Here is a 17,583-nt window from a genome sequence, read left to right as displayed (position 1 = left end):
ATGTGGCCAGTACTGTAATAACTTATGAAAGTGTGTCACTGGGGAAGAAGGCAAAGCCACAGTGTCACAGATGATTTAATTGTAGTTTCCAAAACCAAAACACCCACAATAAAAAAAATAGGAAACAGGCACAAATTCACTAGCCCAAATTTCTCTTCTGACACACGTGCACCCAAGTTCTGAGCGGTCCCCTATATTTCCGATGAAACAGGCTTCTACTTATTCCTTTGCTGGAGGCATTTTTGTTTGATTAACAGAACAAAAGGTTAATCATATAAATTTGCCATCTCATAGCATTCTGAAGCAGGAGAGAATAGGTGGCTCCTTGTTCGCCCTGCTCAGCTCCCAGTCAGGTTTGCTATATGCAATGCAAACACGGAGTTTTCCCTTAGGCCCCCGTGACATACTTTTTTCCACGTATTCTTGGCAGAAGGTGAATGTTCCTCGCGTTTGTGGCTTCATTTGTCTTAGTGGAGGTTTGTAGATCACGTAATGGGTACGTGAGCTGTGCAGGAGCTTGTCATCTTTTCTCTGTCTCTGTAAGGGACTATAGCAGACGTGCAAATCCCTGCCCCGTTAGGAAGGAGCTCTAATTGCTCCTACCTAATGTGCATCTATGATTACAACAGAGCAATGGAGTTATTAATGAAATCGTGGCATACTTGGAAGCAGATGGATCAAGGTTGTTCTTAATACCATGTTAGTAAGATATTATTTTAATTCCTTGTCTGAATTTACCTGGTAGTTTTAAGTTGGCATCTATAATTCTTTTGTACAGACCATTAGTTATGATTTTCATATCTCTTCGTTGTAAAGACAAACTTCACACCTGAAGCAGCAGACTTTCATCTCTGCAAGTGACCTACATTTATGGTTACGCTTGCAACAAAAAAAAATTGCGACTTTGAATAGACGCACTGGGAGTGTAAAACACAAAAGTCTAATTCTGCTCTATGACTTGTTTTCATTTGGGGGCTCTGAAATTCTCTTTATGCACTCTTTGCTTGGGGGGTTGCTGCACTCTGTCTTTAGAGCCCTGGTGCGTGCGCATCGCGTGGGCACTGCTGACGGCAGAAACGCGCCGCAAGCCGCTTTGCTACCTGGCGTCCCCCGGCCCTCTTGCGTCTACAACACACACGATGTGTCTCACGCGATGCGGAGAGCCTGCGTGAGCTAGCAACTTGTTTGTTGTTTGAGCTTTATGACTAATTTTTCAGTTTCTCTGCCATACTGAAAAGAAGATCAGTTGCTTGAGATTAGACTGAAAAGCCTTTTAAAACATTTGTTTTGGCAAAACAAAAAAGTTTTGATGGAATAAAACACGTGATCCCGCATAAGGTTTTTGTATATTTTTCAGGAATTCTTAAACATTTCCTAGAAATAGGATATGGCGAGTAGTTTCTCAACAGAACATCCTTTTCAGGTTCATACTTGGTATATTTTAAAATACCAGATGCTTTAATGTATTTTCAATTTTTTTTTTTCTTAATAGAAAAAAATTTTGCAAATTCAGCATGAATGCAAAATCTGGCAACTACCCTCCTCACACAAAATGTCTCCTGATTTTAGTTACTATTCTTAGACATCTGCTAGGTCCGTAGGTGTGTCTTGGGCGAGGTGACGTGAAAGCTGTCTTGCTTCTCATCTGCTTTTGTCACTCTGCCCAGATTGTGTGCTGAGGGGTTTCCAGAAGTTCGAGTAGATGGATTGTGGGGGTGGATGGTGCTTTGTTTGGTTTTCTTGAGTTTTAAGAACACATATATGAATCGGTCACATCTAAAGGGACTCCCTGGATTCAGAGGTTACCTGCCTGAGGGATGCCTCGAGCACTGTGAATTGCAGTTCCTGTGATAAGTCTTTTGCCTTACCTATCCCTAACATTTAGTCTCTGAACACCTAGCTGCGTGGCCACCAGCGGTCCACTTGTGACCGCACCAGCTCTTCTACAATTGCTTCTAACTGGACGCAAAATACCTGCTAATCTTACGTGGTTTTGACACTCCAGAAGTGAACAGTTATAAGGGTGCCCATAATCCTATATATTTTCTGCCCCTAAACTGACAGTGAATCCCCTCAAACACATATTTTAGTATATAACTGAAAATGCTGTTCTCTGTGGTACGTACACATACATCCGGTGTAAAGAGGAAGAGTGGTGATGGGGGCCGTAGAGAAAGTGAATAAAACCAGCTTTGTGGGCTTTTCTATCCCTCACCACTCCTCTGTATTGGAAGGATGCCATAGGGATAATACAATGAAAGTATGGAGGTGCATTCAGGTAGCTGCTGTTTATACAAGGTGAAGAGGCACATAAATCCAGTAGCTGAATGTTTCAGACCTGTCAAGCCTCATGCATTATACACAGGACCTGCCTCGGCTTAGGGACGGCCGGAGAGGCCGCGGTGCTGTGCTGCCGCCGGAAAGCTCCGCTGGCCAGCAAACCTCCCTGGCCGGCACGGCGCGTGGCTCTTCGTTGCGTGGCCCAAGCAGACGAGTCTCGTGCAGTGGAGTAGAAAGAGTTGTGAGGTCAAAGGATTGGCAAAGACCTGGGCTTGTCAGGGAAGTTTAATCTACAAAATGAAGACAGAGGCTCTTAAATCTGTTGATTTAAGTAAATTGTAATAAACACAAAATAATTGCATTATGATGTCATTAGTATACATAGGGCTAAAGCTAATTTTATAATCAATGTATAAATTATCACATATAATTGAAACGTGGAGCTAGTATTTGCAGTACCACTGTTTCCAAGAATGTAACCCCCTGAAACGTGTGAATCGGGAAAGTAGTGCACGATGCCAAAGTCTGAACAAAATGCTTCCCTCTCTGTTTTCATGCACAGGATTGTAAGCATTTTCCTTTTGTGTTTCAATAACTTAGAAGACCTGATAACTGCACAAAAATAAGACACGTTTATGTGAGTCATCAGGGCTTTCTTTTGGTTTTTTGGTTTTGTTTTTTTTGTTGTTGTTGCCTTTTTTTAGCATATTGGCATTCCTCTGAGTTGGTTTACTATGTTTTCCAAAAGATGCTTAATTGAAATTTGCTGCGGTCTCTCCCCAACCATTGTTTTACCTGTGCGTGGCCTATTTATTTTCCATGACTTTGTGTCTCTGGCAGCAATGCACCTCCTGGGGCTGAACTGGCAGCTCCAGCCCACGGATGGACATACCTTCAACAACGGGATGAGGCCGGGCGCAGCGGGCACCGAGGACGTGGCGGCAGTGCCATCGGGAGGCAGAGGTGAGGCTGCGGGCCAGGCTCTCGCCACGCCACGGGTTTAGTTCTCTTGCAGGTTTTAATATAGATACTGACACGGAGATGTACGCAGAATCTGTTTTCTTAAGGCTGTTTCTAGTGTTGATAGTGTTTTCTCTGTTTCTGCTGCTGGTAGTTGTTTGCTGGTTTGCTGTGCAGCTACGGCTCTTCTTAATCTGTCCCCCTGTGCATTGGTGCAGAAAATCGTGTAACCTCACCTACTAATGGAGAAGTGCTCCCTTAGCTACTAATGAAGAAGTAAAAAAAAATACATGTACATTTTACTAGGTGTGATATGTCCTGTTTCTATGTACAGCATAGAGATCTCGGACTTTGTGGGAGAACTACATTGTACTGCTTGGGAGAAGACAGGAACTTCGGCTTCCAGCCAAGACCCAATCCCTGGGGTTTTTTCCTTCTCAGCTGTAATTCTAATAAAAAACATCAAGGACAGCAGAATTTGACCCATAGTAAATAATCTGTCCAGTGATACTAGTATGAACAACGTGGGCAACAAATGGATCTTTTTTTCTCCTAAAGAAAAACTGTGTTCCAGTGGAGGATGACAGAGACAGGGCAATGAGAAGGATACAGGGAAATGCAGAAACAGAAATACTTTCTTAAACTGAGAAGGCATATATTAAAAATACGGATAAATTACGTGTCGTGAAAAGTATTTTAATAATTTAAATTGAATGCCTTTTACTGATGAGGTTCAGGTGTTTCTTTGCTACATCGCGATAAGGCTTTCCCTGGTTATTACAAAAACTACAATAAGAAGACCGAACAAAACGTTTCAATTAGTCCAAGCACCTCACAGGCCTTAGTGTACTGTGAAGGTGGGATGGGGTGACCGAAACAGAAGAGAAGTAAGAGCATGTGCTATTCATGCTATTCAGCAGAAGAGTTTTGTTCGGACCTGAGAATTGTCTTGCTCTCAAGACCTGTGGCTTGTGTTTAAACTTGCTCATTGCCAAAGCCAGTGTTAGAAACAAATGCTAACATAGGAGACTTGCATTGGATGTGTTGGAAAAAATTGAGCTGAAATAGAGCTGAGAAAGGAAGCTGAGTTGTTCTTCGGTGTGCCTGATCATTTCAGGGATTTGCTTCTGTTTTCAATAAATAATACTGCTGCACCTCAGCTTTTTCATGTTTTCCATGGAAGGACAAATTTTGCCTTCCTCCTTTTCATGAAATTATACATCCTAGTGGTGGCAAAAAACCTGTAGATTTTCAGACAGCGGTTTGTCGGCTTGGCTTTCATCTCTGGCTGGCTGTAGGTCAAACTGGATGAACAGCACATCCCGAAGTACCAGGCAGAGTGTTTGTATTACTGCTGAATTTCTTCCAGATTGTGCACAGGTGAGAGACCCCATGGTTTTAGGCAGGAACCTGAAGAGCTCGGGTCTGCAATTACGGTCACTTAGCTGACAACTTCGGTGTTTAACACGTTTCCAAATTCCCTCCCCTGCAGGTTTTTGTTGCCATCTCTGTGCAAATATAGGGCAGCAGGATTGTTGAATTGGAATGTGCTCATCTGCCTGGGGCACTTCAGTGCAAATTCTGGCAGTTTATCTCAGCCCCACTCTAATTAGCTTTGCACATTTGAAGAGGCTGAGATGCCGGCTGTTTTGGGAGTGGTAACCTCCTGTAGAGGAGACAAGGAGCAGAACTGCTAGTTACGCCTTAAATTGCTGCAGTTAGCTTTCCTCAAAGCGTGTTGGAAAAGTTTACTTGTTCTTCTGACATTTTGTAGAAGGTTGCTGAAATGTTGATAATCTGGGGAAAAGGGGAGAACAATATTTGGGCAAGTAATCTTCCACAGTGGAATAATAAGAATGACAGGTTTGGATGAACACAAGGAATATCTAAATGGCAAATTCTTATAGCAGCAAAGGGTAAAAAGTTTTTCTATCTCACCTTTCCTTTTATTATGTCCAAGCTAATATTGCTATCCCAGCAGTTTTTAGGAAAGCCTCTGACAGCTTTTAACACAACAACCATTTCAGGGCTCAGGGCTCTGGCTGTGGAGAGTGACCTTTCTATAATTGACACAACTCAGGATGAAGCCATTCTTTTCAAAACATGGGTCTCCCAAAGAAACCTTTAACCCCGAGACTGAGAATGGCCACTTAAACGCAAGCTGTGCCTACTCAGCAAGCAAGGCATTTTAAAGTAGAGCAATTTGAAAGGGGGAAAAAAAAAGGCAGATACTTCAATTTGATCTGCTTGTTCCTTATTAAGAGACTAAATTCTGGTATGAAATAATAAAACTGCAATTTAAGAGGAAAGAAAATTACTTTATTACTGCATTTTCCTATCTGAATGAGAACAAAAGTCACTGTTAAGATAACAGTTGCAGGTTTTTTGTAATTAGACACTACATCTCTCTAATACTGGGGATGTCTGAAAGCAGTAGGCAAGTGCAATAGGTAGAAAAATCCTCAGTGCTGCTGTAAAACTGCAAGTGATGTCCACCATGCTCTGACTGTAAACAAAGAGATAGCTTTTTGGTTTTGCCTTTAGGCTCTGGAAGTTGTGCCAAACTAGGGATTTAGATTAAGAGACAAAAGTAAAGAAAAACTCCTTTCTTAATACAAATTATAAAGTAGTATCACTTCATAGTACATAAAAACCAAAATGTTGGCACTGCCAGGGAACTGTGGAATTCCTAACAGGGATGAGATAGACAGTAATGACGTTAAAGAAAGGTTTCTGAGCGTGAAGCCCATTTCTCTGTTACAGCTGCATAAGGATAGTGTTAGAATTTTGGTGTAATAAATCTAAATTAGGGGGAAAAGTTTTAAAAAAAAAAAAGCCTGCTTGGGAATAATTGCTTCTTCACAAAAAGTGAATTAGATGACTTTATGGGATTTTTCAGTGCCTAGATTCTGTTAATCCATACCAAAAATATATTCTACATTTAAAATTATGTAGTAGGCTAGACACACATTTCCATAAAATATGTGACTGTGCTGTTTCCTTTCTAATTGGCAGAATATACTATAAAAGTCAACTTGAATCACGTCAGAGGACACCTAAGATAAACTACCATTTATGTGGAAATATGCAAACTAAATCCCAACTAAAGAATGCTTCGGTGTAGAGGTTTTTTTATTTATGACATATTGTCTTTGGTGTGTTCACAAATTTAGCAGATTTTCTACTAATTCAGAATTGACTTAGTATTTTTTATCTTGATTATTTGCTATAGTAAGGTTCCTATAAAGCTGAGAAACACAGTAAGAGATTGTGGTCTCTGATCCTAGGAACCCACATTTTAAAAGACACCAAAGATAATTATGGGCAAGGATTGTGGACCTGAAAGATTACTTCAGTTCCCATAAATATACTGACTAATTGGAAAAGGTAGATTTGAATTTGTGTTCTGATAACTCATGTAATCCAGGGTCTGTGTCTCTTTGGACCAACCAGCTTGATCCAGGTTTGTGCTCAGTTTGAGATATTTCACTAAGTCTGCTACAGTGTGTGTGCCTTTTGAAAAGACAAATACAGTTAACTAAATGGTAAAGTATTGAAGCATCATGAGAAATACTTGTTTCCAGTTATCAAAATCAGCATTGTAAATATAATGGCAATAATGAAATGAAGAAGGTTAAATTTGCTGTTAAATTTTACACCATTTTTCTTGCTTGAGATGAGAGGGGAGAACAGATCTCTACTAATCTAGCAGAAATTTGCCTTGAATGGTTATGGAAAGCTAAACTCAGCAGTCATTGGGAAACTGTATGTGTTGTCTTTGTGCTCTCCCAACGATGTTGAGACCTTTGCCAGATGCTGCAGCTCTGAGTCACATTTTGGTTTGCACAAAGAAATTATTATTTTCTAATAGTTAAGATATTTTATTAGCAATGCAGCAGACATGCTCCTGCTGAAACCTAGTCCTACTCATCAGACAGCATATGGACCCAGGAACAACTGGAGGGAGCTCTTTGTCATGTTGCAAAAGGTAAAAAGATGAAAAACTTATACCTCATTAACAGTGTAAACAACATGAATCTTTTGGTTTCTCTTATTTCCTTTCAGACGCTTTGAAACAGATGATCAAAATGTAATAACAGTCAATGTATTTTAAATGTCACTTCCGTTACCTTCATTCAATTTAATCAAGACATGCCATCATTTTCCAGGTGGATTAATCTTATTAAGGACTTTTGTGGCTAATGTAATGGGGATCTTAATTAACACGTTAGCAAGCAGAAGTATTAATATGGACGCTATGAAGGCTTGCAGATGTGGTCGTCTGAAAATATACCAGGCTCTAGGGCTGTCTTAGCAAAAGCAAAATATTTGACTAAGTTCCACAGAACAGAAGCGGAGTTTTATTTTTGTTGATGGTGATGATATGAGTTGCTGTGTTTAAAGTTAGATTAGGAAGTGTATTATATACTGTATATTATATACCAGCTGATTGTTATGCTGATGTAGAAATTCATGCTAGTATGTATTTGTTCTTTGTGAAATGCAGTGAACTAGCAGATCTTAATTCTATTTCGGTTATAATTTGCTTTTGATTCAGAAAACAGTGAAGCTTGTGAAGCAAGCACACCCACGTGAATGTGAAGATGTGCCTAAATTTTCAGGCGGAGCGGGTATTAAGACATGTTTCTTAATTCCATGTGTGAGGCCAGATTGTTTGACTGCAGCTGAGCCAGAGCAGTGGTTTTAAGTAGATGCTCTCTTTGCAGAATTTCTTTCCTTTTGCCACAACAGAAATATGGGATACTGACCAGAAAACCTGAGGGTTTGATTTTGTTTCACAAGCTGTTTTACTGGGCTCCTGAAAGCTCATACAAATTCAGAAGCTGCCTTCCTCCTCACTTCACAAAACAGAGCTCATTAGTACCTCAGCATCTTCAGCATAACTGAAGTTCAAGATGTGTCATAGCAGTTTCTCCAGACAAACCCTCATTTCCCGGATTTTCCTTTATTGTAGCTGTGGGAATTTGTTTTGCATCAGGAGTCAATCTGTTGTACACATTTCAAAAAGAATCTGTTTTCACTTGGGTCCTAGGGCACTTAGGTGTTAGTACTAGATACTTTGAAGCGTAAGTTCATACAGGAAATGATCAGTGTGATAATAGGACATAGCACTGTTTTTTCCACTGAAGAAATTTGAATAGAAAATAAATTTTCTACTTTTTTTGTTTGCCTTTCTGAAACAATAAGAAATGTCTGGTCATATAAGTAGCAAATTTAGCTGAAGGAAAAAAAAAAACCAAGTTGTCATTGAAAACGATAGCAATTCCCCCACATTCTTTTTTTGGCAAAAAGTCAGTGGAGTGTATTTTTACTCTGAATGGTTTCCTTTAGACAGCTGTACCATAGATTTCTTTGGAATTCTGAGTCATCTGTGAAAAACCCTAACTGTATAACAAACAACAACAGAAAAATAAGTTGGGTAAAAAGTTAAGGAAAGCTATGTCTGCAGCAGTGATTTATAAGGAATGCAGAGGTACAGGAAAAGAAGTGAGAGAGAATTCTCTTTAACCAACATTGGTGATATTTATTCCTTGTATTTAATTTGAAACTGTCCAAATTATCTTGGTAGTTCATTACAGATCCATTGGAATGGTTATTTCACTAGATATTTTTCAAGAGTGTTATCAAGACGCAATTTACAGTCATCACCCTTACAAAGGCACACAGTCAAAGCACTGGAGTTAATTGCTATTTAAATGTGATGTCTGTAGTGTGACACTGCTGGTAGCCAGATTTCATCTTTATTTTTCAATTTTAACTGCATTATAGGAGAGGAGCCTATAATAAATACTCAAGTATATCTGGTTTCAGTGTAGATACAGTTCTGCCTCCATAGCTGACACTGCTTGACATCTGTTAAATTAAAGGCTGGCTGGGCATGTCCTATAAGCTGCCACCTTGAAACCGACCTCCAGCTCAAAGATGATGCCTGTTGACAAGTTAGCAGGGGGAGTTTGCATTGCTGTTGTCATGTATTGCCTATTTGATAGCTTCAAAGGCAAATATACTTGAGTGCTAAAACAGTCTTTTCAAATGTATATGCCAAAATAGTAATTCAACTGGGTAAATAACACAGCAGTTTAAATGAGTAAGTGTTATTTAGTTGATAAATATATGTTTGACTGAGCGATTGAAATGGCTCCCCTGGGTAAGATGAAGAAGTATGCTTTTAAAACACTCTTTTGTAGGTGCTTGTGGAGTGGAAGTAACAGAAGAAAATCAAGTATCCATGGGGTTATGAGATAAACAGACAAACTCTAAAACAGTCACCCACAGCAGAGATAATGATGTTGAGATTTATTTGCTCACATAGTACAAGTTGTTTGGGTTAGTCCTTCTTCCCAGATTTGTCAATTTGTCACATTTGTAGCTTCACTTAAATGCAGTTGATGTTCTTTGAATGTGATCGGCAGTGGTCCATCAAAATGGAAAAGCTTCTAAAAATAGCTGGAGGGGAGTGAGTCAGGTAGCAAGATACATTCTTTACATTAGGAGGTGAAGTCTGAAGGGAGCTATAAAAAAGAGTTTACTTCAAGAGTCTCTGGAGACAGAGTTTGTAAGTGAAGCTGTTAGTTCAGAAAAAGGCATTGCAAATACAAAGCTGGGATGATGTTCTGTTTTTCAAGTTTAAAAAAAATAAGCCTAATAACTAAGAAAAGAGGCTCAGTGGTCATACCTACTTTGCATTTCATTTCTGTATTTCTAACTTGGGGAGGAAGGAACATGAAGAGGCCAATGTCGAGACACGTCCTGTAGTATTTTTATTTGACTGCTCTGCATTACTCATCTTCAAGGTGAGAATTTCTAGTAGGTCATTGTTAATATTTCTGTTTTACAAATAGTCATCTGAGAACGTCAAGATTATGACCAACTCGGGTGCACGGGCTGTGTCAAAGCAAGGAGCAGAACCAAGGTGCTTTCACTAGTTTCATGTCTCATACCAACAAGAGAAACTCAGCAGGAATTTATGAGAGTATGATTCAATAATGCATAATCGTTAGAGCTCTGATAGCTTGCTGGACTTAAAACTTCATAAGTTGTTAGTTAAACTTGCAAATATAAAACATGTTTTAGTACAACTTGAAGCATTTCTAAATTGTGTTATTTCAGCATTGTAATCTAGAACCATAAAAACAGGATGTCATGTATTAAATTCTTAAAAGCAAAAATAAGGATCCCTTTCAGCATGCCAGAGGTGAGGCAGCAGCTGTTTCGCACAGACATGGCACAGGCTGGCTATAGAGCAGAGGCATGCCATACTAAAAAATACAGACTTGAAAATAAGGGGTCATCCATCCGTTACACTCTTGGTTGTAGGTTAAGTATATCTTGATCACTTGTGATAGTTGCTCATCTTCCCTGCTCTTAAAATCCTCTGCTGTGCTGAACCCCTACAGCTGCTGCAGTTTTCTTCCTGGGTAGATTTTCCTGAGACACTGAAATGTCCCAGGAGTGGTTTGGACAACTAGAAACCAGGTCATTGATATTGTAGAGCAAAAAAAGAGCATCTATGGAGAGATGCTTCCAAAGATAATTGCTAACTGAACCGAATCATTTCAGTATTAGGAACCTGAATCACGTCTTTACGCTGATTGATAATTACATATGCAATTGTCTTATCTGCAGTTTTAATCAATTTTTAAGCTAACAACTTCAGAAGTTCCATGAGAAATACAAAAGAATGGTCTTTTTCTAATAACTTTTTCTTGGGAAAGTTCAACATCCAGTGTATCTGTTTACCTGTGAGGTACATGCTGACGTAGTGTGAATGTCGTTCTGGTTCTCCTAATGACTGGAATATTTTCTTTTTAGCTTAATTGATGTATTTAAGGATTCTTCACTCCTGAAAAATGCCCTTTCTCAGATAGAAATTCAAAACAGAATTTTGGAAAACTAAAGGAGGCTAAGGCTAAATTCAACCAGACATATTAAAGCTGGAGCCTTCAAAAGAATTAGATTTATTTGCAGAGTTATAATTCTAGGGAATATATAGTCAGCAGTCTTGGAAGCAATGTAATTAGCAAAAGTCACTGATGGTGGTGTTTTGGAGCTGCTTTAATAGCCAATGAAACCATAACCTCCAACAGAGACTATGCTGGTCTTACCATTTGCATGCACGGTAAGCTTGCTGCACTGGAAAAAAGTGAGGTACAAAGGCTGAAGCAACATTCAGTATAATTTCTATTTTACGTAGATGAAAAACACGTGATTCAGTAACTCGTAAAGCAGATGTCAACATGAGGGCATTCTAACACCCCATCACTTCTCTAAAGTGTTCTGACAAAGATTCATTTTTCTAAAACCTACCCTGTGGCATAGGCTGTATGTGTGTGTTAGCAGCCATTTCAGTACTTAATAGCCCTGAGATATATATATGCTTATATATATATATGTCATATATATGTTCATGACATGAGGTAAGTGACTATAAGCTGCTTATTTCTTAACTAATTGGAATGTTAGATTTGTGCTGCTGTTACAAGCTGTATCTCTGAATATACATGACCACTGTTCCACTGAATTCTAGAACTGTGTTAAAAAGTATAAAGAATTATATATATACTGTATTAAAAAGTATAAAGTTGAAGTATTGCTTAAAAAGAAACTAAATTAGAAGCAGATTCCAACATGGGGGGAGGCTACTGATTCAAACAGATCTAAGCTACAGATTCCCACCCATTTTTTGTGTGGATTTCAGAAACAGATTACACTTTCTGACTTCAGTAGTCTTTATGTCAAAGATTTGCACTGGCTTCTGTGGACTGGAGCAGCTTTGTTGTAGACATGAAAATAACCAAATTAAAAAAATACATAATGCAGATAATTCATTGAGTATAAGGAGTCTGTGAACAGAGAATACTGTCTGGAAGAGGCACTGGTCTATTAATACCTTTATAGCTTACACAGCTTTTATTATAATAATAGTAAGAAGAAGAAGAATGCCTACTGTAATACTTCATGGAAAGAGCCTTTTCTTTGACCATTTCACTTTGACTATGGATATACGGATCCTGAAGAACAGGGTTCTTTAGGGTGTGTCAGGAGTCTGTTCTCAGATTGGATACAGTTGATGTTCGTTTAAGTACGCACAGTCTGCTTTCAAAGAAATAAATTACAGCACACTTTTTAAGACTGTTGAAAAAATTCATCATTTATTGCCATAACTTGGAATTGTGAGGTGAAATAAGTGTAATGTTGTACTGAAAGGAGATGAAGGAGCCTTCAGCGTTACGCTGACTTCCCAGCTCTGCCAGTGATTCCAGTATAGCATTCAACAGGTGATTTTATGTGCTCTGTACCTGGTTTTCCTATCTATGGAGGTAAGGACTAATTTAAATTCTAGTGAGATGGTGCCTGACTTCATTGAGGTAGGAACTTTGAGATACCCTCTGTTGCAGTAATCTATTAGAAATAAAATCACGTAGTTTTTATGAAACATTACATGTTTGAATCTGGTTGAGATCTGTGTTCTTGGGTGGCTCTAAAGGCACATTACTTGACATTCTCAGCTGTTTTTCCTTTCTTTGCAGCCTGCCTTTGCAGCTTTTCCCGCTTGCTTTTTTTTTGTAGTGCTGTGATGTTTTTGTAGATCCATTAACATAGGAAATGAAAAAAACAAACTAGTTGCCAAAAACTGTATAGCAGTTGGTATTCAGAGCATTATTTCACCGTTTCAAAACACTGCCAATATAATATCTGTTTCGTTATGTCCAAGTATAAGTGCTGCTAACATAGATAATTTGGAATCTATAATTGAAACCGTGCTATTGCAGCTCTCTCAATTAAAGATAGTCAAGACAGAAAAGCTGTTATGTACTTACCTGCTGGAATCATATGTCATTCTGTGCCATCCTGCTACATTCATACAGTGTTGGAATATATTTCAAAAGTGATTTGCCATTTATTAAAAATAACATTACACTGTGAAAAAAACCCATGAAGTAAACATTGAGCTTTCAACAAATACTGTCAGTTCATATTAGAGGTATCGCTACCATCCAGTGTGTATTAATAGTAATATTAATGATACTTTAAATTTCTGTGATTGTTAACATACATTTTCTGCGGTTTTCTGGTCTTTTCTTGGGTGTTGGGTTAACGGTTGGACTTGATGATATTGAAGGTCTTTTCCAACCTTAATGATTCTGTAACGATTTTGTGATTCTGTGATTTATAGTGTCTGTTGTAATAATTTTAAAATGGATTTATCACCATATATGGAACACAAAATAAGACATTGCTACATAATGTAGCTTGAAAGCACTGCTAACTCTTCATGTATCGCACTCCATGTTTAAAATATGTGTAGCCTCAGAACCATCCTGTTCAGCTGAGAACAGAAGGGATTTGCATCATGTTTTAAAGGTTGACTAGTTCATGGACCGGAAGCCAGAGCATTCAACCGGAAGGGTCTTGTATCTGTCTTCAGTAATGCATGCTGAAGAACCATCAAAGGAGGGATTTTGACTAACTGTAGCACGAGGGAGAAAGACCTGTAGGTAGTCCCTGCTTCAGGCAGAGAGAACTTAAAAGGCAGCACATTGAGTTGTACTTAACTTTCTTTCAAGAAGGAGAAGATGCATATTCAAGTACAGAAACTGTCCTCTAAATCCTTTTCTGTGCATTTAATTTCTTCTGCCAGCTCTCTTGTCTATGACCTGGAGTTTATTGGAGTACTTTACTACACAAAACAGTGGTAATAAAAATTTGCAATCAGTTCATTTAGATTAAAGTTACCCCTTCAGTTCACCTCTTGGATAATTTTCTTTATACCCTGGTTACATACAAGATGCAACTTTCTGAAAAGAGCACAGGGAGATTTGTATGTGCTTAATTGACTCTCTACTGTTACTGTACTTGATCAGTAAAGAGCAACTGCAGAATTAAAGGGTTGCAGGGATTAGAAGATTGCAGATGCTCCACAGAAAAAGGTTCACAGTCTTCTTACTTCAAATACAGGGTCCAAATTCTTAAATACTGATTGAAACAGCAGGCAGATTGCGTCAGAATAAGAAAGGAAAGTTACAGTTTTGTTTAAAAGGTAGCATTGCCACAGATGTTCATCCTGAATGAATAAAAATACCTGTATTAAAAGCAGTTATCTCATTTGATTTATATTTTCTTTTACTTTATAGGACCGTGGGTCACTAGGAATAGCAGCATAGATAGCGGAGAAACAGAAGTTGGCCGCAGGGTCACCCAGGAAGTGCCTCCTGGAGTTTTTTGGCGTTCTCAGATCCATATCGGCCAGCCACAGTTCCTGAAGTTCAACATATCCTTAGGGAAGGATGCTCTTTTTGGTGTTTATATAAGAAGAGGACTCCCACCATCACATGCTCAGGTACTTTATCAATGTATTTGTTGGCTTTAAATGTCAGAATGCAAAAATTTAGAGCATCTATGTTAGATTTATGTTGGAGCTTATGGAGCTAAATTTTAGAGATTCCTGGGAATTACTTAATTTGTGATATTTCACTGAACACCCTGATATTAAGATTTCTAGGTTATTACATACCTTGATAGTAATAGATAAAAGAAGTATGATGTTCTTGCCAATCAGGTTTTTAAGTTAACTTGCAGTTTGGCACTCAAGGTTTTAAAGCTCTGCACAGCTAGATGTGTTAACATAATTTTCTATCTTCATAGAAGTTTTAATCTCTACAGGAATGGCATCACTGGGGTATGCAACAGGCTGGCATCACTGCTACCCAGCCATATTAGAGAACATAATGCGATGGCCATGTGTTTGAGAGCTGTAATTTTACTACTTTTTCCTCAAAGACTGTATTTAGGTGTAGTATCTGACTCGGATATGGGGCAAGTCTTGCAGCTGGGAAACCCAATTGTTCTTGATTTCTAATGGGCCTCAAAGACGAAGAGTCAGTAATACTGCATTTTGACAGTGACCCTGTAGTACAGAGCTAAGGGCCGCAGGTAAAGATAGTTTTAAAGTTAGTGAGATCAAACCTAAGTATCTTTTTCTTCTAGGTTGCACAGTGGTTGTTTCAATTTCTTTGCTGTGAGAAGATATGGCTATATTTTCTGTTACAGAGAGAATTTTTTTATTATATTGAAAATTTACTAATGTGAATGGAAGGTTTCGATTTACTTAGATTAGAACTGTAATGAGAAATATTATATTTGCCGCTACACATACTAAAAGGAAAGAGCCCCCATTCTTTAGAGTGCAAGGGAAGCAGAAAAAGGAACCAGCTTTTGGAAAGGACCCTTTCCTTCTTGCATATCCTTGCTGCTAAAAATCAGTTCTTCATTCAGAAATTATCACCTAAACTTAAAATGCTTTATTTAGTATATGATAAATACTATGATATACTAATATATTTTTATACTATTAAAAATATGATATGATTGCTAAAAAGCAAATGTAGAACTCCATGATCCCTTGTGGGAAGGCCCCATTTAACATTTCTAGATGCCTTGTCCTGATTTGCAAAGAACTGCTAGTACTGTTTGTTTTCATTTGGCAAAGCAAACTGCAATTACATCAATGGTTAAAATGCATGATCTAAGCTGAAAGCACAGAGGCTTTACAATAATTGCTTTGCTGCATATTACCTTCAAGGAGAACCAGCCCTAAGTGAACTGTGTCCATGTGCATGCACAAGCTCATAGTACAAACAGTGAACCAATGAATTTTCTGGCGAAAACTACACTTCCATTAACTGAATTTTGGATGTGCTTCCCAATGTGAGGCAAATTTGTAGAACTATTCTGCATTGCCTCTTGTTCCTTGGTGTTTGCTATTACGCATAGTCTGAACTGAGAATGAAAATCTTTAAACAGAGTTGGGAGGAAAGGAGAAAAGACGTTTACATGGATTTATGACCTCTACTTCCAAGAATTTGTGGACAAGGAGCTTTGCCTATCCAAACTCCGTCAACTTCCTGTAGTATGCTGTTTTCAAATGTTCTCTAAGTTACTGAATGGATATATCTGGCTGGTAAGAAATGAGGATCAGCAGTCCACAACCCGGGGAGGGGAGGGCAAGTGGACAGTTTTCCATATAGCTAGAGGTTAGCATATGGCATCCTGAAGTTCTGTTCTTCTACAAGGCTAGACAAATTGGGGAAATTGTAGAGGGGTGTTGACAAATTTTCAGCCATTGCCAGACATCCATGCAACACAGAAGGTATCCACAGAGAGTATGTTCCAGGGTGGGAGCCTTTCTTACGAATGTTTTGATTTTGGCTGTAATGCTTCAATATGTTTTCTTGAGGGTGAAATTATGCCTGTGGATCTTTAACTATTGCATTGAGGTAATGGCATAATTCATTGATCATGTCTCATTCAATTCAGAATTTTGGCGCTCACTTCCCCTATCATAACACCATGAAAAAAGCAGCAATTTAGTTGAGGAAAACAAAAGTATAAATCATGAAGTGAAAATGGCTTAGGGCAACCAAAGCTCCTAAGCAGTCATCAAAGTTTGCTATAAATACAACTTAATTATAATTGTCTGACTAAGGCATGATGGAGGTATGCCTGTATCTTGTACAAGAAATCCAGCTGGACATAACTGCTAGTACAAAATACTTTTTTTTAATTCAAGCTGAACTTTAATTTCTATTGCACTGTGATCAAATGTATTTGTTCTAGGTTTCATTGTGATGTTCTCATCTGGGAAGGCTATGTTTCAGGGAAAGTTTCTCTTCTTTCTTTCACTCCACCTTGCATGGATAGGATATAAATTTCATGACTTTTCTGTTAAATTAAATAATGAGAAATATCAATTGTGTTTCCTGCTGAGCTGCATTTCTCCTCAGAGAACCTGTTTTCCAGACTTTATAGGAAGCAGTTACAACCCTCTTCCATAACTGGAGTTCATGAAATTTGGCAGTATAATCTGCAGAATCACTTTCCCATATTCATGCAGGGTCCTGGTACTTATCAACAGGGTGGTACAGCAGCATTTTTGCCCAGAAATCAAAATTCAGCCAGACTTCTACCAGGACAAATAATTTTAGAAAAAGAAAGGCAAGCTGTTACAGACACAAGTTAGTGAAAAGAAGCCTTGTTCTGACAGAAAGGAGCAGAATGGTTTTGTATTAATGAAAATAGTCATAAGCTGACACCAGACGATATTTTAAAATTGAAATTTAAAATCCTTGTTTCTGCAGGTTAGGGACATGAGCTGTAAAGCAGTGAACAACTACACTTGACAGTTCATCACTGATCAGTGCTGATATGTCAAGTGAAGTAAAATCCTTTGTGGGAGCAAGTCAATAATCAGCAAATTAGGTACATGATTAACCTCAAACAACAAGATGCAGTTCCTGTCTGAGAGCCCTGCTGAGATTTAAC

The 17,583-nt window shown here is 38.5% G+C and overlaps 1 protein-coding gene across 6 annotated transcripts in view; it reads left to right on the top strand.

Moving 5' to 3' along the window:
- The window catches only part of TENM2 (teneurin transmembrane protein 2), a gene marked incomplete at both ends in the record, with an annotated part of 548,700 nt that overhangs the window by 414,375 nt on the left and 116,742 nt on the right, over nt 1-17,583 (top strand). For all 6 annotated transcript variants that reach the window (XM_082006200.1, XM_082006199.1, XM_082006198.1 and 3 more), the window contains 2 exons: nt 3,121-3,243; nt 14,397-14,602. In XM_082006200.1, the coding sequence (XP_081862326.1) occupies nt 3,121-3,243; nt 14,397-14,602 (329 nt within the window). The remainder of the gene's footprint in view (nt 1-3,120; nt 3,244-14,396; nt 14,603-17,583) is intronic.

This window comes from Phaethon aethereus (assembly GCF_964289735.1).
Source record: "Phaethon aethereus genome assembly, chromosome: 14".
Classification (NCBI taxonomy): Eukaryota; Metazoa; Chordata; class Aves; order Phaethontiformes; family Phaethontidae; genus Phaethon; species Phaethon aethereus.
The sequence above is the reverse complement of the archived record's forward strand: the minus strand, read 5'-3'. Positions and strand labels throughout refer to the sequence as shown.